The sequence below is a fragment of the Telopea speciosissima genome, chromosome 8 (genome assembly GCF_018873765.1).
Source record: "Telopea speciosissima isolate NSW1024214 ecotype Mountain lineage chromosome 8, Tspe_v1, whole genome shotgun sequence".
Taxonomy (NCBI): domain Eukaryota; kingdom Viridiplantae; phylum Streptophyta; class Magnoliopsida; order Proteales; family Proteaceae; genus Telopea; species Telopea speciosissima.
Genome location: NC_057923.1, coordinates 9,464,505 through 9,490,106, shown reverse-complemented (window position 1 = coordinate 9,490,106; position 25,602 = coordinate 9,464,505). Strand labels below are relative to the sequence as shown.

General features: G+C 38.1%; 2 protein-coding genes across 6 annotated transcripts; both read right to left on the bottom strand.

The window, feature by feature from the left end:
* Positions 1-202: 202 nt before the first annotated feature.
* Positions 203-1,623, bottom strand: LOC122672869. Its single transcript, XM_043870374.1, has 3 exons — positions 1,383-1,623; positions 1,237-1,303; positions 203-1,106 (listed from the first exon to the last, which is right to left on the bottom strand). Exons 1-3 carry the CDS (start codon positions 1,449-1,451, stop codon positions 241-243), a joined length of 1,002 nt encoding a protein of 333 aa, XP_043726309.1. The 5' UTR covers positions 1,452-1,623; the 3' UTR covers positions 203-240.
* Positions 1,624-9,992: 8,369 nt separating this feature from the next.
* Positions 9,993-23,968, bottom strand: LOC122672868 (paired amphipathic helix protein Sin3-like 4). 5 transcript variants are annotated; one of them, XM_043870373.1, is made up of 24 exons: positions 23,850-23,968; positions 23,325-23,622; positions 22,755-22,913; positions 22,471-22,654; positions 22,243-22,341; positions 21,947-22,102; positions 21,509-21,836; positions 20,756-20,892; positions 17,243-17,309; positions 17,124-17,153; positions 16,702-16,946; positions 16,447-16,601; positions 16,096-16,223; positions 15,728-15,982; positions 14,112-14,813; positions 13,892-13,983; positions 12,613-13,278; positions 12,430-12,530; positions 12,196-12,334; positions 11,964-12,116; positions 11,693-11,856; positions 11,487-11,598; positions 11,243-11,417; positions 9,993-10,289 (listed from the first exon to the last, which is right to left on the bottom strand). In XM_043870373.1, the coding sequence occupies exons 2-23, from the start codon at positions 23,396-23,398 to the stop codon at positions 11,262-11,264; spliced, it is 4,302 nt and encodes a 1,433-aa protein (XP_043726308.1). In that variant the 5' UTR covers positions 23,399-23,622; positions 23,850-23,968; the 3' UTR covers positions 9,993-10,289; positions 11,243-11,261. The 5 variants fall into 5 exon arrangements, with proteins under 5 accessions (XP_043726308.1, XP_043726304.1, XP_043726305.1 ...); XM_043870369.1 differs by lacking the exons at positions 20,756-20,892; positions 21,509-21,836; positions 21,947-22,102; ... (3 more) ...; positions 23,325-23,622; positions 23,850-23,968 and having other exon boundaries at positions 17,238-17,298; XM_043870370.1 differs by lacking the exons at positions 20,756-20,892; positions 21,509-21,836; positions 21,947-22,102; ... (3 more) ...; positions 23,325-23,622; positions 23,850-23,968 and having other exon boundaries at positions 9,993-10,238; positions 17,238-17,298.
* Between the last annotated feature and the right edge of the window lie 1,634 nt (positions 23,969-25,602).

Here is a 25,602-nt window from a genome sequence, read left to right as displayed (position 1 = left end):
TAAGCAAGTAAATCCCTCTACATCATCATATGCAACATACAAGAATCGAACTCATAGAAGTCCATTTCAGTTCCCGGAGAGCTTCAAATTCTATCCTATATCCACATCTACTCATCGAAACTCAGAGCTCTGTCCATGAACAGAACACACAGGACATAATTAAAAAAAAAAAACTGAATTCTAACCCCCCCCCCCACCCCAAAAAAAAAAAACATTGTTTTCCAATAAGACTAAAGACTCTTAATAAAATCTAGTACCCATGCTACAAGAACGAGCCAGCCGAATCGGCAGGACATCCCCATTCACTCCCGTGTCCCCAATTGAGGGATCGTACTGCGTCCTGCAGCCGGGACAACGCCCATCAGCCTCAAGGATCCGCTTGTGGCAGAAGAGACAAAGCCGAAATCCACATGAACAGGGGAGAAAACTTGAGTCAGTGATATCCAGATCTTCATAGCAGATAGGGCAAGATGAAGGAGGAGACGTTATATCGTGGCAAGCCCAGGTGACAGCACCACGACCACAATGGCGCTCCGCAGTCATGGTGAAACTATGCTGTTTAGAAAGATTAGGCAGACTCTGGGGACGAAAAGCGTCATCAGGCCTCCATGCACGACTGTTTGCTACAACCCTAGAAACCGTATCCTGGCACTCTGATTTTAAATTCTCCGCTCCATATGTTTCGCTCGGCAGTTCATGAACGGGGGCCTCGGGATCAGCAGGAGTTTCTAAATTCGGCTTGTGCCGTTTATCATCGGCGGTTAAAGCATCAGCAACAGCCTCCCAGTCATCCAGACACCCATCTTCCTCTTCTTCCTCGCTGACGCTTCCTGAATAACATCCACCACTACTGCTGCTTCTGCAGCTACCGCTGCTACTCCCGGGGCGATCCTTCCTGGAATCATTGGGCCCCAAGATACTGCTGGCAGGACTATTCTCCAGGGACTCCAAATCGCTATCATGAAGGCATGATCTTTCGTTTTCCTCCCCTCTTGTCCTCGTTTCCAATTTCTCCAATGACCGTTTCCGCTCATCCCTCTGAGGTAAGCACGGTGGAGGAGATACCCCTCCGCCGTTCGATTCCTCTTTGAATCCCTTGTTCTTGACTACATGAGAGCCCATCCATGAAAAATTATACAAGAAAAAAGTAAATATCGCGAAAATAAATAAATTTGCATGATTGCAGACGGTTTCATTACAGACAATGTAAATACAAACAGAAAATCCATGCCATACCCTGAGAAAGCCATTGTTCACGTCTCGCGTCAAGCTTGCACTGCTTCAATTTTGCAGTTCTGTTGTTCTGAAAACCAAAGAATAAATATGTGAAAGAAGAAGGAAGAAAATAACGATCGCAGCGCAATAGGTATCGATTATCTTACCCTCTTTTTTTTTCCGGAATCCTTCGAGATTGTAGGAGCAGAACCGTTCACGATTGAATCAGAAACCATGCTTTGAATTCTTCGGAAAAACAATTGATTGCTAAAAACCCTAATTTGAGTTTGTGCAGAGATAAACCCCAAAATTAAAATGTTCGAAGGAGAAGAAGCAAACGTGATAGCTAATAAGAGAAATCGTGGATAACGTGAATCCCTGCGCTGCGCTCTCTTCCGCCTTTCGTATTTCTACGCCAGAAAAATTAAACCCTCCTAACTCCCTCACTTACGTAGTTACTTTAATACCCTCGTCTTTTGACTAATTTACGGAGCCACCTTACTCTCTTTTTGGAAACTCGTTCACAGACCAAAAGTGGTAAACAAATTGGAAGAAAACTTTTCTATCTTCCATTCTTGTTTTTTTTTGGTGGATTATCTTCCATTCTTGTTATCCTCTTTGATATTTCCATGATTTTTTTTTCTTTTTTTTGGGGAAAGAGAAGGTTACTTAGTCCATGGCTTCTGTGCCAGGCATCGGAATACATGAAAATATCACTTTGCCCCCATGAAATAAAAAATTACATCTATATTGATGCTCTTCCGTACATTCTCAATGGTCCCGTGCCAAAGCAGATGCTACAAGACCAAAAAATGATCTCTTATCTTTTTTGGGTCATCCCTTGCGAGAACCCATTGGCCACTAGAATGGCATCTCAAGAAGACAGTAGAGTTTGGGTTAGAGGTGGGACCCAAGTTGGGCAACAGTAACAACTAGCATTGCAAATGTAGGGGGATGACTTGAATTCCATACTGCCAAGGCCTTCTATGACAAGACAGACACTTAACCAACTAAGCAACTTAATTTTCCACTATTCCATTTTATTGGCATGTATTGCTTGTAAGGGTTAAAAACTTGAAATTAGGTATAGGATATCTTTGTTAATTTCAATTTGATTTCATTTTGTATCGATTTAAAATTAATTGGAATTATTCCTAAATTATGTTTTACCAAAAAAAAAAATCCTGAATTATGTTAGTCGATTCTATAATTTCCGATCTAATTTCTAAAACATGTTTTACTTTAATGGTGAGCTAAATGATCTTTATCTTATTTTTCTTAGTGCATATGAGATTTTTTTTTTGGGTGGTAAGTTAGTGCACATGAAATGCATGTGTAATATTTCCACTTTTCAGGTTAAGACCAAGTGTTAGGTATGAAAAATCAAAACCTACTAGGTTAGACTTGGAGGGGTCAATGTCATTGAAGGACAGCCATTCGATTAATCTTATGATTAGTTGAACATTAGTAAAATGAAAAACATTCATGTATAAACTATATAGGGAAAAAGAACTCTCTTCAGAAGTGTGGCCTACGTCAGCATTCTCATGAGTCTATCTCTCTCCTCTTCATATGAAAAGACACCTCTACCCCTTTGTTTTGAGGAGGAGAGAAATAGAAACATGAGAATGCTGGTGTAGGCCACAATCCTAGACAGAAAACTGCTTTTGAAACTATTATTACAACATCCAAAATGTTGGTTCTATTGTTTATATTTTCACATAAATTCAATTATTGTTTTTTAATATGCTAAATTTTTTTAATATGCAAGAATGCATTTTCTAATATAGCACATTTTTCAAATACTTCATTGTATTATTTTGTTTTGGTCATAGATTTCACACATGGCCGTGCAAGCATGCACTGTCATGTTTCTTCTCATATGGAGTTGAAAAAGTCATAAACCCTCCACTTCTATTAAGGGTTCGAAACTCCCACCCTCTCACATGCACGACTTGTATGGTCATGTATGAAAATTGTCCTCGTTTGTTTTTTAAACAAATAATTGATCTATTTTTATCAAGGGGACATTTTCTGGTAGGCAGAAGTAAAAAATGAAGGATCGAGATCCTTGGGAGGGACGTTTTCAAACAATTCAAACAATTGGTTGGGGGGGGGGAGATTCGGCACTTGATTGCTCCCTACCACCTCTGGGCCGTGGTGCATAAAATTTTCTTCTTTTTTATTAATAAAATGAACTTATATCTAAAGTGTTCTTTTTTCCCCTTATAATTAACATAATAATGTATTTTTTTTAAGTAAAACATATGAATGTATTTTAATACTATAAATACAGCTTTTCGTAGTTTGTCTTTATACGTATATACATAAACATATTATGTATCAAATATTTCTTGATATTTGAATTTATTAATGATGTGGCATCTTAATAATATTTGATTTATTTTGGAAAAAGAATGATACACCTCATGAACGTTGATCTTTTAAACTGTTAGACCATACTAACTTATGGATGATAAAAGTTCATATTATTTTTCATTAATAACAAAAAAAGTCTTAAGATTAATATATGTTTTGGTCAACTCAATTTTGATTTTGCCGAATTTTAAATTATGCATATTTTCATTGTTCAATATATCTCATCTCTCATATATTTTACCATCTAAATTCATAATTTTTCTTCAAACATATATTAAACAACATACAATGCTAAAAACAATCAATTTTGGACACCTATGGTTTTGAACTACTAAGAGGGTGTTCAGGACTATAGTGGGATACATGGATATACATGAGAGGATATGACATTAGATGGGAGGGTAAATATTGAATTTGAGGTCGAAATTTAACTTGTGGTTTCATATCATTCCCTATGTATCTAATGATCGGATGTACCACATCATTCTTCCACATGACACATTTGTTCATTAATGATGTTCTTTTCTATGCCGTATAGAAAAACTTCTTGCTTATTTATTTATGGGAGGAGGTTTTCCATTATACCAGTGTGGGAAGGAATCTGCATACCACACCAATGGTGGTCCTAAAACAGGTATCATTAACATAGGGCTCATATGTTCAAAGCAAAAGAGGGAAAATAATAATAAAATCTCATAGGAAAGGGAAATTAAACTATGACGGCATGGTAAAGTATTTCCTTTTATTTATTCTATACATTTTAGTTTGTTGATGCTTAATATGTATTCAAAACCTAACAAAACTCTTTTTTATTTTCTCGATTCTTTTGGCTAATAAATACATTATTAATAAGGAAAGTGTTCTCTATTTGGGAGTGTGGCCTATGCCAATACTCCTGCGTGTCTCTCTCTCCTCCCTCAGCAGGGGAGGAGAAATGTAGACACATGGGAGCACCAGCGTAGGCTACGTTCCTAGATAAAATATTTCTCAGTATTAATAATATGAATTAAGGTTTCCTTCAACCATCTTTCTTCCCAGTGATGATGTAATCATATGATTGGATTCCAATGTCATCATTAATTTCCCCTATTATACTTAGTTCGAAGATATTTTCCCTCATGCTAACAAAAGGGTTCAGATATTCATGGTGAAAAGAAATTAATCTCAATAATATTATTCTGTGAAATTATTTCTCTACCTGTGGATAGTGAAGTGAACCATGATTGGACCTTTTGGGTCATTGTTTCACTTCCACCCCCTATTGAAGAAATAAAAAAAAACTACCCTCATTTGTGGTGGTATCAGGTGGTACCAATGCCCATGGTGAATTTCTTCACGATGGTGAAGGGAAACTCAGTCCATATTATTATGATTAAGGGTAAGAGATCGTTGTCTAGTTGCGTGGTCACTTCACTAGCACGGGGGCCAATGAGAACGTGTGCAAAGATCAACATGAATGAAATTTTTATTTCATGGGAGGTGGGGCAATAATTTTGCGTGCTCCTGTGTTTGGATGCAACGTCGCACAACCAGATAATGTTCCTTTTCCCTATGTTTAAATTTTCATCTTATAACAATAATTTCAATTTGATTGTAGTGGTTGTAGTATATACTCTAGAGGATCTTCTACAAGCGGCATGGAGAAGCCCATCTATAAGGTGCAATAAAATGGTATTGTACATTAGAGAGCAACAAGGATATTTCATGTGAGAAAGAGAGAGATAGACAAAGAAATGCTAGTGTACCCTACACAAGTGGCTCCCTGTGTTTAATTATACATCTTCTAACAATAATTTAATTTTGATTGTAGTGGTGGTAGTATATACTATATGGGAGAGGGTTAGCTACAAGCGGAAGGGAGAAACCCATCTATGAGATGCGCGCAACAAAATTGTATCATACATTAGGGGGCAACAAGGGCGTTTCATGCGTGAAAGAGAGAGATAGACACAGAAATGCTAGTGTACCCTACACAAGTGGCTCCTTGTGTTTCATTTGACAAAAAAGAAATTGTTTAAAATTTCATTATGTAACAATAATTTCATTTTGATTATAGTGTTGGTATTATATACTATATGGGAGAGGGTTCTTTGCAAGCGGAATAGAGAAGCCCATATATGAGGGGCAATAAAATGGTATCACACATTAGAGAGCAACAAGGACATTGCATGTGAAGAAGAGAGAAATAGACATAAAAATGCTAGTGTAAAGTGTATCCTACATAAGTGGCTCAGAGAACCTTTTCCCATATATAAATGTCAATCGTTTTTTTAAACTTCACAAGAACATATAATATGGGGGTAAAAGTTATGTACAACACCAGCTCAAAATGAAATTGCACACCGCCCTCACATATCATTGTTCATGTGAGGGGGTGGGTGATATGTCATAAATGTCGCTCCCCCTATTGTCGAATTCCAAAGGAGGTTCTCTCATTTGCCTGAAACTGCACTCGGGCAGTATAAAGAATCCTCTCCCATAAAATGGAAGACAGATTTCTCATTATGCTAATGTGGGAAGGAATCTACACATCCACTAATGGTGAGTATCAAAGAAAAAAAAGTCACTCATAAAAAGGGAATATGTATTCACGATCTTAACAAAAAAACTCTATCCTAGAGTGGCCTACGTCAGGACTCCCATGAGTCTATTTCTCTCCTCATATGAAAAGACATCTCTGACCCCCTTGTTTTGAAGAGGAGAGAGATAGATACATGGGAGTGCGACTCCCAGATAGAAAAAAATATGTACTGACAATAAACACGCATTCTTATGAACATGAGACAAGGAAATGTGTAAGAACCTCAGCCTCAAGGCGGTGAGTGTTTTCGTCGTTTCATTCAAGAAAAATTGTCAAACGAATGGTAGTAGTTATGGTTCGTAATCTTGGAATCCGATTGGTTGATTTGCCGAGATTGAATTGGTATTGGTCAAGGCCGATCCTGAATATTGATCGATCCGATACAAATTCATTGATAAAATTCAAGAATTAAAAATAATAATAATAAAACTGATTTTTATATTAAAAAAAAAAAAAAAACAACGGCAATTCCATCTGATTTGTATCGATTCATGACGATTCGGATCGGTATCAACCGTGACCAATCCTAATCCCAATCCGATTTTTGATACCTTTAAGTAGGGCTATAAATGGATAACCGAAAATCCGAATTCGATTCGCATCAGTATCCGTTTAGGGGCATTCGTATTCGATTAGAGATATCCGGAAAAAAATCCGAATACTCCAATAAAAAATCCAAATCCGAATACTTAATTATAAAAAATTAAGTAAATAACAATATTGAGGGTTTTTTAAGATTCAACAGATTCTAGAATATGAGGAGAAGAGAATCATGATCTACAACTATGGATTGAGAGTGAATTATATCCACTAGGGGGAGGAAGGTTCAGGTTACACAAGGTAGAGGTGTAAATGGATGGTTGAAAATCTGAATTCGATCCGCCTCCAAATCCATCTGAATCCGTTTAGGGGTATCCGTATTCAATCAAAAAATATCTGAATCTGATTACATCCGAGCAGAATTCGATCCGTTTACTGGCCTACCTTTAAGTTTAAACCATGGGAGTAAGTCGTTTCACGTGACGAGGGTACTTTTGTAATTAAGTTGCACACAAGGATGACTTATTTATAGCGGCTGAACGAACCGAGATGGCTTCTATCAAAAAAAAAAAAGGAACCGAGATGGCGTGAGGATGTCATCATCAGAAGGTGCATGACACACCTTTAGGAAAACACGTGTACGGTTCTGATGATGTCTGATCTGATCATTAGAAATTATGTATTCGGGTTGCACGGTTTAAACGGTGACGGCGTGGGGTGCAATTTTCCTTGCTCGCTCCCCCCGCTCAAATCACTTTAAACGGGGCCCACATGATCCACAATATAGTTTGCTTCTTTTTGTATCAATAGGTAACGGGCGGAGGTTGGAACCTGGAACTCTGGAAGGGACAAAAGCCTCTTTTCCCAACGGTAACCGAAAAGGAAAAAAATAAATAAAGAAAAAGATAGTGTTTCCTGCACCACCAGTGTGGGAAAAATCTCTCACCTCTTTCCCTTTTGTTTTTTTTTAGGAAAAAATTTTCTGTCCGGGAGTGTGGTCTATGCCAGCACTCCCATGAGTCTATCTCTTTTCTCCCCATGTGAAAAGACTTCTCTGCCCCCTTGTTTTGAGGAGGAGAGAGATAGACACAGAAATACTGGCGTAGACCATACTCCCGGACAGAGAACTACTTCCCTTTTTTTTTCAATAGAAAGAAAAGTCTCTCACCTTACCTAATCCTTCTGGAAAGAATAGCTTCATTAACAAAGGGTTTACATATGAATCTCACATGGGGATTTTATTTTTTTAAATCTTTTTTTTTCAATGAGTTTGGTTTTACATTAAAATTAAGGATCGAGTTTCCCTCCACCCATGTTGAATAGGGCTTCTGATCAAAAGATAAAGAACTCAAAATTAGAAATTGTGTTAAGATGAAACATAGCATCTAGGCATTCACGCATGTTACATCGGGATCTTTATCCCCTATAATTTCCTGTTCGTCCATTTTCTCAAATTCCTCTCATAGAGGGCAGAAATGATCACCCTACCCCTGCTCGGGTGGGGTCCACCCCTTATTAGAAGGACTTGGGGGGACCAGGCAAAGAATTGTAGGAGATAATTTCTGTTACATCGTCTGTTGGAAATTCGACTATTAAGTAATCAGGACCTAATAACTCATTTGACAGTTGGCTAGTTGATTTCTTAAGTCTGTTTACTCTTTTGCCTTGGATCAATCTCACGAGAAGAATTCTTGACCTCCCATACCTTAGGTGATGCACTTTCCATTCGTCGAGGGACGGGAATGGATATTGAGAGGGTATTTTGGAACATACTAAAACCCTTGGAGGGATTTGTACTTTGTCATGGTGGGTGAATTGTCCTCTATGGTTGGAAGAAAATTGTCCTTAAATTAAACAATGAAAAATCTTTTGTTGCAGAACATTTTTCTTTTCTATCATTTTACATGGAATAATTATCGTATAAAATTAGACCACCGTACTGATGCTAGTCAAATATCTATGTCCTGACATGTTATGCACATGTTTCATGTTTATCAAAAAAAAAAAAAACTAATAACGAGAATAATAATGAACCAAAGATTTTGGGGATTTTGGATGAACCCTTCAGCCGTGGAGGTGAGAAAATTTTCCAAACAAATAAATGAACAAAATTGATGTTTCTAAAGCCGAATATCCAATCTAACCCCAACCCCGAAACACCCCGACATACCAATAATTATCACCTCCAATTCCTCTAATATGGGGGAGTGGACCCACCTTGAGCAGTGTTTTCGGACAGGGGTAACATGGTCATTTTCACCTCATGTGAGAAATTGGAAGAATTAGAGGGGGCAGCGAATTGGAGGGGATAACGATTCCCCAACATACAGCATGTCGCATATCCATCCACACACCAAAACTTTATGTTGATTTTTCTGTCACATTACTTTACAATAACTCTGATCCCTTGGTCGAATATCTACAAGCCAAAGAACTCGGGAGGGCTTGGTTTGCACCTAAATCAGGCTCATAGTGAAACTCTTCTTCTTAGATTAGGTTGGAGACTTCTCAAGCACCCTTCAATTCTATGGTCTAGAATCCTCAAAGCTAAGTACTTAGAACACAATAGTATTATTGGCCTTGGTTTCAACTTTGTTCCTAAGAATGGTTCTTGGATATGGAACAACATTGTCTACATTTTACCAAAACTTAAAAGAGTTTTGTGTTTGTAAGTACAGGAAGCAGAAGCAAGAAGGCTGCTTCAAGGGTTGCAACAAACAAGAACATTACGAGTCACAAACTCACAACTGTATACATCTGGACTGATTGTTCAGAACTAAGAGATTGGATGGAAAACAACTCTGCTTGGAAATGGCTTTGGGAGTTCATTCAGAGTCCAAATCCACTCTTAGTATATTTTCGGAATGTAACATTATGAAACAAGATAGGGATTATATATATGTATCTCATAGTTTAGCTTACATGGCTAGAATTGAAAATTTTAAGACTCTTGCAACTGAGAATTTGGAATCCTTTCTTTTCTAATGCTATTTTACTTTTCTTACCAAAAACTTTACAACATCTGAGTTTATCCCCTCGAATTTCTTTTTCAAAAACTTTTCTGGAATTCGTTTAAGAACTTTAACAGAATTTACAGTGAAAAGGAAGTCTAGTTTAGGCAATTCGAAGTACCCAAGTATACTGATAAACTTGACAAGAGATCTGAGCCAAATAGAATAAATAAGAAATTAAAAAAAATTAAAATTAAAATTAAAATTAAACTCTTGTTTCCGGGCAGAAGCAGAAGAGACACACCAGGAGTACAAGAATGAATAGAAAAAACAAATCCCATGTTTTACATCAGAAAAGAAACTATATTTACAAAATAGCGACAAAAACGCCACAGAAGAACTTACAAAGATTACTACATTTACGAGCTGTTTCCTATTCTCTGGTTATTATGTTGTTGACTAGAGAGATGAGAATGTACGAAAGACACCTCAGAAGTTTTCTTGTTTTTGAGCTTCGAGCAAATGTTGGCAATCCTCCTCTCATGAATATGCACCTAACTGGGTTCAACTACCTACCCAAAAGAACATGTACAGAAGGCATGAATATCACCAGTTTTCATATTCTAACTTGGTAAAAAAAAGAATATCCAAAAATAATGAAGATTTTGTCAGTCATTCAATTTGGGGGAAGGGGTAAACAACTTGCATAAAAAAAATTAACATAAACATAATGACTATAACAGGCTAACAGCGGACTTGACCATGGTACTGGCTTGCCACAATTTCATAATTAAAACCTGATTTTCTGTGAGATTCCAATGGAAAAGGTAGAAGATGGCATGATTCTGAAACATATAAACTGAATCTTTCCCATGTAATCCCCTCTCATAGAAAGTTTCAGCTTATTGACCACATAATGTGGCAAAAAATGTTCCAAGACCATGTTTGCTTCAGCAGCAAATTTCACAATATCAAGGGCTACCGAGTATGTGGCCATGGATGTGAAAACTGAACTCACACAAACACCTATCTCACAAGGTCCTCCCTCAGTTTGGACCTGCCATGTTAGCACTCCCTGACCATCAACCTTCACTTGGAAGGAAATGAATAATATCAAATAATCATAATTGTTAAACCAGCGAGTGACAGAAGCATCAGATGAATGTTTCAACACCTTCAGGTGGATTTTGAAATTGAAGCAACTCAGAACAACATTAGAAATGGCAACAGGGTGGGTCAAAGCCTAGAACGACCTTGCCCTGCCCCTTAAGTTTATGATTTGGTGTGAACCTTGAGACCTTTAAAAATTTGGGGTCAGGTCTCCTAAATAAGAAGAAATCCATGGGCCACCATAGTTACTTACATTGCAAAGTCAGTATTTGTTTGCCTGACAAGGCAGGGTCGATTAAGATTGATTAAACCTTAATAGGGATGGGTTTGGTATTGATAAACCAGATACAAACCCAACGAATCACCAGCCAGACATGCCCCCAACCCCCAACTACCCCACCCCCCTCAATCCAACCCCAGAGAGAGAGAAGAAGAAGAAGAAGAAGAAAGGAATTGTCATATCTACCGTTGGCATCATCACAAGGCTAGGAGCCAGACAACAATCTATGAAACCTCTGCACTCTTTCAGCATACCCATTTAAGGACTTTGCCTGATCAAGGCAAGAGCTGCCCCCAGGGAGACAAATCCTTTTCCTTCTCGTGCGAAACAAGAAGTCTTCTGTATCTAGAACATAGGACACCTGCCACAAAAATGCCATGAATGAATTGTCCAAAACTGATATCAAGAAACACTGTGTAGAGCAAAATACCTTGGATGAATTGCAAGCTATTTTACACTCCAGACCATTGACTATTTGGACTCCATCCATCGATTTGCATGTACCAGAAAATTCATCATCACATGCACATTTGCGCTTGTTTCTGCAATTACAATTGGTATCTTTAAAAAAAGAAACAAAACACAGACCCATTCGCAGATAGAAAAAGTTATGACTTTGATTGGTCATCTCTATACCTCCCCAGAAAAACACCTCGCATCTCCTTCCTCTCAGGAAGAACTGCCAGAAAGTCATTCTGCAGGTAAGTTGCAAAGTTAGGGTCCATGGAAACAGCAGTTACTTCAGGCTTTTCGTGCCCATAGTCCATCAGTTGCATGGACAAATGAGTTGGACTGGATGACTGCAACAAAAACAAAATATCTTCGTCAATGAATCTTATTTGCCCCCTCCCCACTGTGCAACAAGATCAGATTAGACCAAACTTAACAAAAACAACTGAAGACCTACACATTCAAATCGATATATGTTCTCATCATGAAGAAGAACACGTGCATTTTCATGATAAACTAAATCAACGAATCTCCCAGGTTTCCTTGATTTCTCATATGCATATAGTTGAAGAAGTTTATTGTCCATTTCATCAGTTGCAACTGTTTGAAGCTGTGGCAGAACCATAAATTAGAATCTGCAGTGCAAAATATCAACACAGGAAAAAATCATGAATCATAAGGTACCCTACCTGCTTGACAAGTTTATATATCAATTTATCTAAAGTGAACAGCACGTATGACTGAGTTCCAATTATAGCTCGGCAGTCATCCTCAAACTTTGTATTATCAGCAGACCCATCAAGCAAACTGTATAATGCATTCATAAATCTGTACCGCACATAAAGACCAAAAAGAAATCCAAATTAAAATGCTATTGACACTTCTAAATTGGTTAGCAACTAAAACTGTGAAATCCAAACTACCTTGTGTAGTGATCAGGAGGGCTTGTATCAATTGAAGTCCTCCATTTCCTTTCAGCAGATGATGAATTCATCTTCGCAGAGAGTAGTCTCTCATACAGTGTCTGCCAAATCAAAATCAAAATAAGAATTTAAGTAAAGAGACTATGACTATGGATCATATTTCAAAACGAAAGCATAACTTACTTGGTGAAGCCTAAAAAGCACATAGAAGGAATCATTTCCATAGAAAATTCTAGAATCCTTCTTTTCTTTGTCATGTAACACTGAAGGGACATGTTTTGCAAGTGGCTTCACTGTCAGTAGAAAACGTTCTGAATATGGCAATAAGGTGCCATCTCCTTCAACATCATGCGCATCAGCCATCCCTTCAGCCTCACCTTCACTTTCAGCCTTAGCATCATGCACATCATGGTCTGCATCTTCCTCCTCCTCTTCATGGTCTTCACGGGAGCACTCTTCACCATCACCAGACTCGCTCCCTGAGACATCACCGGCCTCAGAGGCATTCTCACTGTCCTCTGTTGACCTTTGAGCACTTTCGTCACCTTCATCATCAGCATCGGCATCATTTTCTCCTCCTGCCTCTCCACAACACATTTCTTCTTCATCCCCGTTCCTGGCTTGATACTGTCTGCTTGCAGTACTATCCTTTGCTTTAGGCAAGGTGTCAACACCAGCATCTCTATATACCACAAAGCTATCCTCTTCAAAATCCCCATTTGGTGATAATTCACCCTCCTCTCTTTCAACTTTCAAGCGTCCAACAGATTCTTCATGATATCTACGGACCTTGTTGCCATCTGTAACCACCCCATTGGTTGATATGACAGGCCTTGTACTCTCCCCATCCTATAACACCAAAAAAACACATGCACATCTTACAATATGTACATATGAAGATCACAAGAGTGGAGATCATAATCATTACCATGCACAGCAGGCAATCAGGCTAACTAATGGACCTTGGGCAGAAGGAACACCGGACTAGGGGAGGGCGGACCCTACCTCCAAGTGAAATTTAGATCCCCACTGACTTGCCACATGACAGAAAACCATGCCAGAGTTGTCTGCCCCGGCAAGCAGTGTCCACCCCCCCCTTCCCAAATTATATATCTATATACATAAAACAAAAGCAACAAAGGTCTGCTTCTTGAAGCCAAAGAGTTGTTTCCAGAAGCTTATCCAACCATCACCCAAGAACTATATTGAACTCCCCTCCCATTCTTTGTGCTCATAAAATCCGTAACGAACAACCAGCAGAGGCAAATTATGAGCCATGATTTTAAAACATTAACTTAGATATGTCCGCAAGTAAACCCACATTTTAATTCCTCAACTATGCAGATATTCCCAATGGTTAAAGCAACCAGACAACAGAAAACACAAATTAATGATTGAGAAAGTATACATTTTCCACATCATAAAATCAATTCATCTTTTTTTTTAGATCAGAAAATAATACCTCCGGCGAAGGTAAAACTTCATTAGAAAGCCTAGACTCGGGCCCACCCTCGGTAGCAGTGTGACCAGTTCGGGAAGGAGTTGTGCTTTGTCCTTCAATGAAACAAGTATCTCAGTATCCATGCTATGAACTCAGCCCATGGAAAGAAAATGAAATCACAAAGCTAACTGTATATATCAAGAAAAATTATATTAAAAAGTTAAGAGAACATGCCACAAACCTGGTGTAATTTCAGTATCTGTTCTAGCATGACTTTGTTCTGTTCTATTAGCAAGTGATGCATTAGATTCGGTCAATCGATCATAAGAAGTAGCATTTATGTTGACTCCAGACATTTCACCAGCCATAGAGACATTATTCTGCACTTTTCCTTGCTGAGAAGTACTGGAAAGATTGTCAGCTCGACGGGCACCTCGATCTCCATCATGTAAGCCATCTTCTTTAACCATGGCATCTCCATTTTCTATCCTAGCCCTGCAGCTACTCCCCTGCTGCTCAGGTGGCATGCTATCATCCCTGTTTCTGGCAGGGTTTGACTGTTTGGAATTAGTAGCAGCGGCATCAACACCAGGACTGCCATCACTTTCCACTATGCTTGCTCCACTGCTCTTGACTACATGACTCTTAGCCTTCACAACATCTTCAGTGTCCTCTGCACCCTGAGGACGAGAAGGAACACCCAACATGGGCTCCAAGAAGGTTGTCCAAATCCTGATGACTCTATCCAACTGTTCTGTGGTTGTGCAAACTTCTCCACATGAATATTTTATAAGTTGATATAGATCATCATGAACTTCTGGATCAGAGTACTCAAATTCCAGATTTGGAATAATAGGTCGTCGGTTCCCAGCTGCAATAGCAAGAAGAACATCGTCTTCTTTGCGTTTCTTCTCATTGATTTCCTTTATCTCAGCCAACAAAGCTGTACAGTAAAAGAACCATAGCTGAATCACAAAAACAGAAAAGCATACGCAATAGCAAAGCATATATAATATTAGATATATGGGTGCATCTTGTTGTCACCAAGGTGGTGAAGTGAGAAATTGTAACCTTCTTTTGATTCTCTTTTCTTATTTCTAAAAGTTATTCGAGTCATGGGTAAAAAAGGACTTTCAAATTAATTTGGAAGTGACTTTTCATTATGTCATTTTGAAGAGCTGTCATTGTCTATACGAAATGACAGGATTTACCTCCACAGGGGGGAAATATTGAGGTTAAAACTTCTTTTTCACCAACTTTGGTTACAACAAGATTTTCCCTATACATATATATATACACACACACACACACACACACACACACACAATTGTAAATAACACATAGAAAACTTCTACCATCAACTATCAAATTTGTCTTCAAGAATTACATTAATGGAAGTTGGTAGCAGAATTGGCATTACGCTAGCCCTAGCATGACAAGCGTTTTATGACTGCCATACGGCAGTTAGTCTAGCACACAATTTTGGAGTACAAGTAGGCCTCACACCTCCAACTGAGCCTCCTAAATGCTGTCTCAGTTAAATATTCAAACCACTGAATTCAATCTTTTGTAAAAGATGAGTACTCTAGCATCTCAAAATTTAATGTTGAAATGTCAACTCAATTGCAAGACACTCTTGCTGTTATTAACGTTGCTAACTCCAGAGAAGTCAACCCCAAAGAAATCACCCTTAAGAAACCATTGAAGTTACTCTGATATTTGATCTCTTAACAATAATTTATTATTTCTGAGAATCCCTTGATAATAATGGAGTGTTCTTGATGGCATAACAAACTTAAAGTAAACAGTATTTGGCATTGAACATCTCTAAAGATAAAATTTCAAGATTTAACTTACATTTTGTACTCAAACTCTTAGTATCCTGTTGCTTGAAATAGAAGCTACGATGATCAAGAGATTTGTGATAGTTCTTTGCATAAATTTCAGCCCAGACTTTATTAAAGTCTGAACGACACCTCGTCCACTCCTCTTCTTTCTGCTTCAAGCGAGTTAATATAACAGGCAATGCAAGTGTTGCATTCTTTCTTAACACATCCATCACATCCAGACCATGGTCACCATATAGACGTTCAATGCACCTTAGATTCAGAGCTACAAGAAAAAACAAGAAAGAAAAGTAAGACAAAAGGGGATAGATGAAGCTCAAATGACATTTTGAGAATATATCTCTGGTAAAATCCTTTAATCAACTTCCATATACAAACCAGTGAAGTGGTCCTCAATCCGAATTGGACTGTCTGGTTTGATTGTATTATCAGTGATCTTTTCTAACAATTCCTCTACACGCTTGGTAGTTACATTCACTGATTCTAACAACATGTCCAGTTCAAACCTGAGACATAAGAAACAAAAACATTAGCAATTCAAACTAACCCCGGAGGGGGGGAAATCAGTAATTTCAAAATGAATAACACATGCAACAAAGTTAAACCCTACGAAAAGGGGGAGGCAGGGAACAAAAAAACATCAATCCCACACAAGTCACAAGGTGATAATGTAAATCAGCATATATAAGGGGAAAAAATGTTGCTGAAAATCTCCAGCAAGCTTTTTACCTATCATCTTCACATCTAAACAAGCTTTCTTCATATTGATTTTTGCGCATGTGTTTAAAAGAGTAATCCTCGCTTCCTGAAGTCACTGACACCCAATTATCATTCAATACTTGAGCACCAAGATTTGTTCTCTGGCTTGCTGCAGGTGTTTGATACTGCAGAGTAACAGGCATCAAGTAATCAATATGTCATGCCGACAAGTACGCAAAAGAAAATTCTAAAATGAAATACAAGCCCAGAATAAGGATCCCATACATTCTTTGGCAGAAGCCGATAACTGGGAGTACAGCGTTGACAATTAGAGAGGTCAAGCTCCGAAATTGGTTTATGATTAAACTTCTCTTTGTTTGGATAAGAGGGAACCTTGTGGCTTGTTAAATTTTTGTCAAGTCTTTCCCTTTCTTTATCCCTATCCCTTTCACGATCTTCACGTTCCCGCTCTTTATCCCTGTCCTCAACCTTCACTGATTTTGGTTGATGTCCTTCATTCCAAAAAGGTTCTGCAGTGAATGTAAAATTTGATAAAGATCATGCAAAATACGTATCAGATGGCTAAATATTTGAGAAATAGAATAAATGTTTCTGAGACATCTGTAACAAAATGGCATGAAAATTGCATTTGAGAGGAGCCTCTATAATTAAAGTAAGCAAGAGGGTGAAAGTGTCCTTTTACATACTTTTACTCATCACTCCACCAAAAAACCCATCTGCAAGAGTTGCCCCAATTAGAAACAGTCAGACAATATCTGAATCTGGAGCACATAACCTAGAAGACGGTGGGGGTTTCAAGCCTTACCTCTTTCACATCGAGTCACAAAGTCATTAAACCCTTCCATGAGATCTTTTCCAAGTAAATCACTTACCTGAAAAGAGAAAGAATATCAGAGAAAATTCTGAACTGTAAGAAACAAACTGTGATAACAATTCCATAAGAAACATAAAGAAAGAGTCATAAAATGAAGAAGTACCAATTACTAGAATACTTTCCTAGATTAATTAAAAGTAGAACTCAAAAGGATATTGCAGTTAACTGGGGAAAATAGTATATACAATAACAAGTGAAACGCCTTTGTTTGAAGTTGCAAGCCCTAGGGAACATAACAAAAAAAGACATTTGAAGGACCCTGGGAGTGGCACCAATCCTAACAGGGATTTTTCAGGGTTTAAGTATAGGGGTTTGATTCATCTAAGGGTAGGCTGCCTTCGACCCAAATTCCAGGGCCAGTCGATCGGGAATAATGATTCAGCAACGTTTTCTCTAAAATCTATTATTACCACCCAGAAAAGAGTAACAATGGCACACCCAAACAAAGAGATGAAATAACCAGGGAGCAAGGATAATAAAGAAGAGAAAAGAAGAATGTAAGAGAAGATTAAAGGTGAGATTAACCTGGAATAAAGGAATGAACTGAAAAGAGGAGGTACAGATCTTGCGCACACGCAGCTCTTGGCAGCACACCAACGAAACTTTCATTCAATTTTCCAAAATCAAATCTATCCCCATCGTTGGGTTACATGCCCTTTTATGGATTAAAGCAACATAAATCCTAATCCTATTGTAAAACTGAAATCATACCTAGACTCTAACTCTATTTAATCCAAAACAGAAGAAAAATTTAAGGGAAAAAGATCTCCACTTGGTGGTGTTTCCTACGCCCTCTTACAGGACAGCATGAGATGACGCCTCTGCCCCCTGAGTAGATACCCAGGCATGCTCACCCATTGGCCCAAATGCTTGTGTAGAAACCATGCGACCAAGTAGAGATCTCTTGCCCCAAATTTAAATAAAATTGAACTCTTACCTTCCCACTAACGACTCTACAAGATGAGAGTAAAAAGAAAAATTACATTATTATCCCTAATTAAACCTACACCTAATTGCATCATATTTAATCTATGTCTCTTTCCAAGTTTCTAACAATTATTAACAAACCGTCAAACCATCACCATGTATGATTATGAATATGATGCCTAATGCGTAAATGGTTTATGGTTTGATGTTTTTTAATTCCTAGTACTTAATTAAGTTGTTTTACACCTCTCCTTTAATTATATGTGTTGTAAATATAGTGTGGAATAATAGCCTAGGGTACAGCTCACCTACGTCGTAGACTACCAACATAGGGTTCGAAGTCAAATTACCATTTTGGGTTTGAATTTGTAAAAACTAATGTTTCCATTGTGTTTAGGAGGCCTAAAATAGGGTGGATGTCAAGTTTCAGGACCTATCTTGGCCATATAGCCACCGAAACCCACCACTGAGTCAAGACAGAAAAAAAAAATACACCAACTCGCCAGCGAGATCTCGGCAGACCTCAGTTTCGTGGCCTGGCGAAACCAGGGGCAAAACCGAGACCTAAAATCTTGACCCTAAGGGTGTAGCTCAGGTTGCAAGGGAGCGTGCCTAAATCGACATGCGTCCTAAGTTCGACTCCTCTTACCCCCTTAGGGCTTCTATACTTCCCATAGAATCCGGACCTGACCCGATGCGTGTGTGTAGGGGCATATACGCGTGCCCTGGGGAGTAGTCGGTCGAAGGTCCGGACACCCTTGTTAGACCAAAAAAATTGTAATAATTCAGAAAAACAAATCTCTCATGGCATAGGTCATCAAAGATTCACAAACAAAAATCTTAAAAGACCTTACTTAAATTGGTGGCACTAAATGCTATGGCTAAATAGAGGCTAGAGTTCTATGGGAAGGACTTCTGCTATTCTGGTTATATTCTTTGTGGTGTCATAATCATATGTCATATTCTCCAAAGGAGGAAACATATTTGACTGAACTTCATCATTGGTTGTGGCAATTGCAATCCCGATTTATGGCACAATTTACATATTTATTCCTTTTCCACCCTTGGCAATGCTGAAGACATTGCATATGTATTAGAAACCAATTTTAAATGTTTTGGTAATCAAAAGGGACAGGGAGAATTCTGTCTGATGTGAAAAGGAGCACAAATTGGCAGCAAGATTAGCTAAAACTACTGACCAGACAATAGACATAGTTTGGCAAACAATGGAGCAGTATAATTACAAATGCATTAATAGTTATGACATACCTAACAATTTATCTCAGGCATTTAAAACATGTATGCGAACTTCTCATGATTAATCACAACATATAAAGGAAGAGTATTGTCCAAATAAGGGCAAAGATGGCATTGAGGCAGTTAGACTCTTTCTACATTATTCCCCCTAAGATTTGGCTTCAATTTTTTCTGGGATCCATTTGGTACACAGTGGGTTACACCTCACAACCTATCTTAAAGCTATGCCCTGAGAAGGCTTCTCTCACTGTGGCAATTCATTGAATCTCCTATTCTCGGTCTTACTCTGTTTGGAACTATTGGAAACCAGATAATTTTTTTGATGGCCCCTTCAGCCAGTAGACAACAAGTGAAGGTTCTTTTATGGTCTTCAAGTTGTAGAGTTTAGAGGAGGAAACACATAGACTCTTTCCAAGATCACTGGGACGGTAATGTTTTTTGTTCATCTTTTCATTTGTATTACTTCAATGCCATTCCATATTCCTAGGAGGAGATATTTGGTGTCTAAAATTTAAAGAAGGAAAGAAAAGTATTAAGCACAACTGGAAATTATTCTTTTTCTCAATAACCAGACATCTTGATTTTTCATTTGGAAAAGATAAAAGATCAAGCAGTTTCCAGTGCAACAGCACCTGACTAGAAAATCCAAAGATGCCTTCCACCAGTACACTGAAGGCACCATGTCCTATAGCACAATCTGACGGCTAGCTTACGCGAATATTTAGAATTTGGCAGCTGCAAATCCTAATTCATCTGCACCTTTCATTAAATTTATGTGCATCAATTTGGTTTTTATGAGACAATACTTTTATTGCAGATTATTCATTTAAGTAGAATACACTAAAAGGGCTGTAACCTAGTGCACGTCCACCTTTCACAGGGTACCAGGAGAAGTGGACTGCAGTCGGTCCCAACCTTCGGCATTTTTTTGCATGAAATGGCCACCCGTAGACTCGAGCCCATGTATTATCAGTTGGAAGCCTGAGCTTGTGTATGGAACAAACACTCTTAACTACTATTAATGTTATTTATTGCAAATGGTTTTGTAACGTCTGATATGGCAATTACTTTCTCAAACAAGAACATGATAAATATAGAAGCAAATTGTTGCTGGCAGACAATGTGCATAAAATTAATGGCTTCACATAATAAGCAATGGCAAATTATATTTCATTTTTCTTGTGAATCATCAGAGAGCCTGACAAGCTGCCATGGGGGAGGGGGGGAGAAAGAAAAAAGCCTGGATGAAACAAGGCATACCAAACTTTGCAATTCAGATCTTGTAATTATTTCATTGCTATAAATATTAAGGCACTTCAAGAATTCTTGGTATTCATCTGGATTCCGTAACTTCTCCTTGACTTTCTCACAGAAAGGGAATTCTTGGGCTTGTACACCTGGATGACATTGAGTAAAAAGATGTTATTAGCTAAAAACTACCAGTAGAATGTAAGAGAACCGCACCCCAAAAAAAAAGGAAGGAAATCAGGAGGGAAAAAAATATTTTTGTTATTAACAATTCAATCACAGAAACTGAGAGTTATTAATCTGGAAAATTCATCACCAAAGAGCATAGGCAGCAAAGTTTATTAAAAGGTTGGAAACAGGATAAGATAAGACAGACTCTACCAGCTACCTAAACAATCTATAAATAATCACGGAAAGTTGTATGGAAAGGTATTATGCTCTAGTGCATGGAACAAAGCATATTGACCATGGCTCTTAAGCCTCAACGCCTTTTTATTCATAACCATGGCAAAATAATAAAATATGATCATGTAACACTGATTATCAAGAGACATAATAATAATCCCCTAAAGTCATTCGGTATGTGATCTTTAAATATCCATACACTTAAAAAAAATTAATAAAGCAATAATCACAATAGGATACAAGTAAGGAAAATTTATAAAGTTAGAGAAAACAAATAACGTTTCAAACTGCATTTATAGCCAGCACACAATACATCCATGCATGCAATCTTGTCTCGACAAGTATATAACCTATACTCACTCTTGAAGGCATTTTTATCATCATAAGAGGATGAAATAGGATGTCCAAAGTTTTCAGCACCCTCCCCACCTGGGTGCAACTGGTCAGCAACAGAATCTTCAACCCTCCGTGCAGATTTCCTTTTGTGGGGAAGACGCTGCATGCTGTTAAAGTCCCTATTACTGTCATGCTCAATATCCTTGTCATCCCGATCACGGTCTTTCCGGTCGTCTTTCCTCTCCTTTTCCTTTTCAGCACGCTTCCTCTGATCCTTATCCCCTTTCATTCCTAGCTTGTCATATTCAGGATCAGGACGATCAACACTGAGATCACGGTCTGCATGGGATTTCTGATAACGGGGGATATATGCAGGACGTTAACTTAAAAGCTAATCAGGAAAGACCTCACCAGAAGGAAAATATATAAAAAGTCGAGAAGAAATAGAAAATACACAATTACCCTATCCCCATGGATCTGCCGCAATGTAGGCACAGTTCGCTGGAAAGAATTTCTGCCTGATGGAGCATGCTGGGGTGGGGCTGCTGCAGAAGTATCTGGTAGGAAATGCGTGAACTCATCGAGTAAGTCTGGCTGATCACGAAAAAGAGCAGCTACCTGCAAAGATACATAATCCAATACCTAAAAATAGTAAAAGAGCTGCAAAAAGGAAGTGTACTGCAAACAGAGGATGTAGAAAAACTACAATTGCTAATATAGAACTGAAAGAGTAGACATAAAAGGTGCTGCAAATTTACCTCTTGATAGACCTCAGTGATGGATTTGTTCTCCTTCCGGTACATATTCAAAATGTCTAAGAATGATTTATATACATGATCATCATTTTGGAACCGCGTCTGCAAGTACCGAACCATTTAAAAGATACATAAAAAAAATAAAAAAAATAAAAAAAAAACTGGAAAATACAACTACAACAGAAAACAGGAATGGAATTCCATATTCAACTGTAAGAAAGAAGTTTCAACCTTTATTTTGTTTACAAAATTGATAGCTTCTTCAAATTCAACAGGCTTCTTTGGTTGAGGCTCGTCCTCAAGTGGAAGGGTGATCTCGTAACCCTTCGGTAAGAAGGTATTGAAGCCCAATATTAGATCTCTATGTCCTTTAAATAAATCTTTCACCCTTGCTATAACACCAGTAGTGTCAATTCTGCAAACAAAGATCAACGACAACGAGATAAAAGGTGCTTCAGTAATATGCCAGAAATAATCAACAAACCCAAATCAGAGGATGAGGATAATGATCAAACCTTTGGGCCTTGAAATCTTTCATGACTTCAAGGAACTCATCATATTTGTCCCTTTTATCTTGAAATATATCTTTCACCGATTTGAGATAAGCCAAGGCATCGTTGGTGGTTAGTTTCTGTGCAACTCCTCCTCCTCCACCCAGTTGAGGTTGCCCAGAACTTAATTGCCAGCAAGATCATATACATAATTAACCGAAAATCGATGAGCTTTGCAATAGAATGATGAATATATTTTCTAAAACATTAAGTTAACAATAGAAACCACGGTAAGAGATCAGAATATGTGCTCATAAAAATAACAATTCCTTTATCACTTGTAAGAAGGAAACCAACTGGAGATGGAACTTCCCGATCAGAGATTTCCCTTCAGAACCAACCTCCCCCCCCCCCCCCCAACCCACCCCATGGAAAACTAGAGTGAGTAGAATAACAGCAAGTTTAATCTCATTATCAGGAAAATGATATTCAAAATAACAAAGCAGACCAAAACCATAGAGGAAAGCACGGAAGCAACAATAGAAAGATAAAAATAAAAATCAGGAAGAAATTAAGAAGAGATAAAAGACTTACGCTTCCCCTCGGGAAGAAATGAGCGGCCGTTTGAGTTGAGAGCCCATGTAACTATCCTCTCTACCCCTTTTCATCTCTGCAAGAACTCCTCCTGTTCCTTCTCAACAAATCATGCTAGTTTTTTCTTCCCTTCAAAAGAAGGCGATTAAAGCCACAAACAAAGAAATCAACTCCTTCGTCCTAAATACTTTACAGAATCGCTTCGAAATTTAAGCCGAGAAGTAAAAGCCCAGGAGCAGATCTACTCAAAAGAAATTCAATTGGGACCTGACAAAAGATCACCTTTCAACAACAAATCCTTAACATAACCGGAAAAGAAAAAAACGATTACTTGACCAGAACGAAACAGCAGAAAAAAGAAAACGCACAGAAAAGCAATAGAAAAAAAAATTCAAAAAAAAATATGAAAAACAGACATTACGAAGAACACCAGAAAAGACCCTTCGTTTCTCCTCTAGAAGGAGCTCTAAACAGCGCGAGAGTGAGAGAGATAAGGAAGAAGAGCAAACGAAGAAAATCTCGGACCTGTCTGAAGAAAACCTTGGGAGGGAATCCGATAATTAAAAAGACTTCTTGAGAGAGGCTTCGAAGAAGAAAATTGTATTCCGCATTACAGAAGACACACAGACGAGAGAGAGAGAGAGTTCATGTGTGAGAGACGATATATGTTATAAGAATTGAGGGTGTGGAGACTGGAGAGGCAACTTCACGTTCAATTTCCGGTCACCTTCATTAACCGTAGGAGTTATTAACCGGCTGTAACCTGTCAAACCGGTGTGAGCTTACACCAAAGAAAATTGATATGGCAAACATAACCATTACATATATATAAAAATGTAGTATTAGGGTTAGGTCCAAGGGGCTTAAAGCATCTTGGTTAATGTATTATTGTGTACAATAAGTATTAATTGATCCACATCGTATGGTCATTGTTAGTTGTTACTCACTAGTGGATACTATTTTGACCATCAGATTAGTATTATCAAGTTGATTCCATTTTTTTTTTTTGGGGGTGCAAAGTTGATTCCAACTCAATGTCCAAATAGGAGTTGAAGTGGAGCTAAACTCATGGTTCTAAGTATTGGTATCCATGCCAATCCTGATACTGCATCGGTGATACAGTACGAACAAGGGGTAAAATGATAAAATAAAAATAAAAAATTTCAAAGAGAATCAGGGGCAAATTTGTCTAATACTATCGATCCATGCTGATATCGATACCATATCAGTTTCCGTGTTGATTGATACCTGTTCTGATACCGTGTACTAAAACCATCGATAATAATGTTACCAAATACATAGAAGCATATCCGCATTAGGAATTAATGTTTACAATAGCAGAACTGACCTTCTCCGACTAGAACAGGGTCTGGTCCAGTTTTAGAAAGTGGACCATCCACGTCTGGGTCAACCAATATGAGAACCGGAAGGAACAAAAGATTCTCTTATTTAACTCTCCATTCGTTAATTGGATTAGGCTCTTCAATAACCCATTCTTTATCTTGCTAAAAAACCTCAATTGTCCTTGGATCTCGCGTTTGAGGTGTTTTTCAATCCCTCACGTGCTGCTATAGACGAAACTTGGAACTAGTATTTTATCGGTTTGAGTTTGATTTTGATTTTGATTTCTAAATATCTATTTTTTTTTGGTAGAGATTTCTAAATATCACTAGAGATTAAAATCGATTGGCTTGAGCTATAAGATTGATCAAAATTGGTAAAAACTCAATAAAGTAGATAAGAGGGAGAGTTTTCTCCGTTGCCCATGTGTAGTTACGAGCAAAGGGATGGGCATCATGGGAAAACCATTCAAATAAGATGGGATGAAGGGGATTTTCATGGGGAAGGGGAACAATAATATGGGTGGAACATAATTAGTAAGTTCGGGTACGGCAATAATATGAGAACGGATACGTAAGGTAAGTAATTGATCTATATGATAATAGTAAAACGTGTATGACAATGATACGGTACGTGTTTAATATGTATTTTTAATACGATTGTTCTGTAAAAGTACGAGAGTAAAACTATGAGTTTATCCTAGTAAAATTAAGGAGCAAACTGATTTTTTTTCAACTAAAATCTAATCTTTCATGCCTTCATATACATTTAAAAGTACAGTGAGAATAATGAGAGGATAGGTGAGCAAGGCACCCTATTTTTTGGGCAAGAGATCTCTACTTGGTTGCAAGGTCTCTACACAAGTGTCTGGGCCAATAGGTGAGCACGCATGGGTATGTGCCCAAGGAGCAGAGGCGTCATCCCATGGTGCCCTATG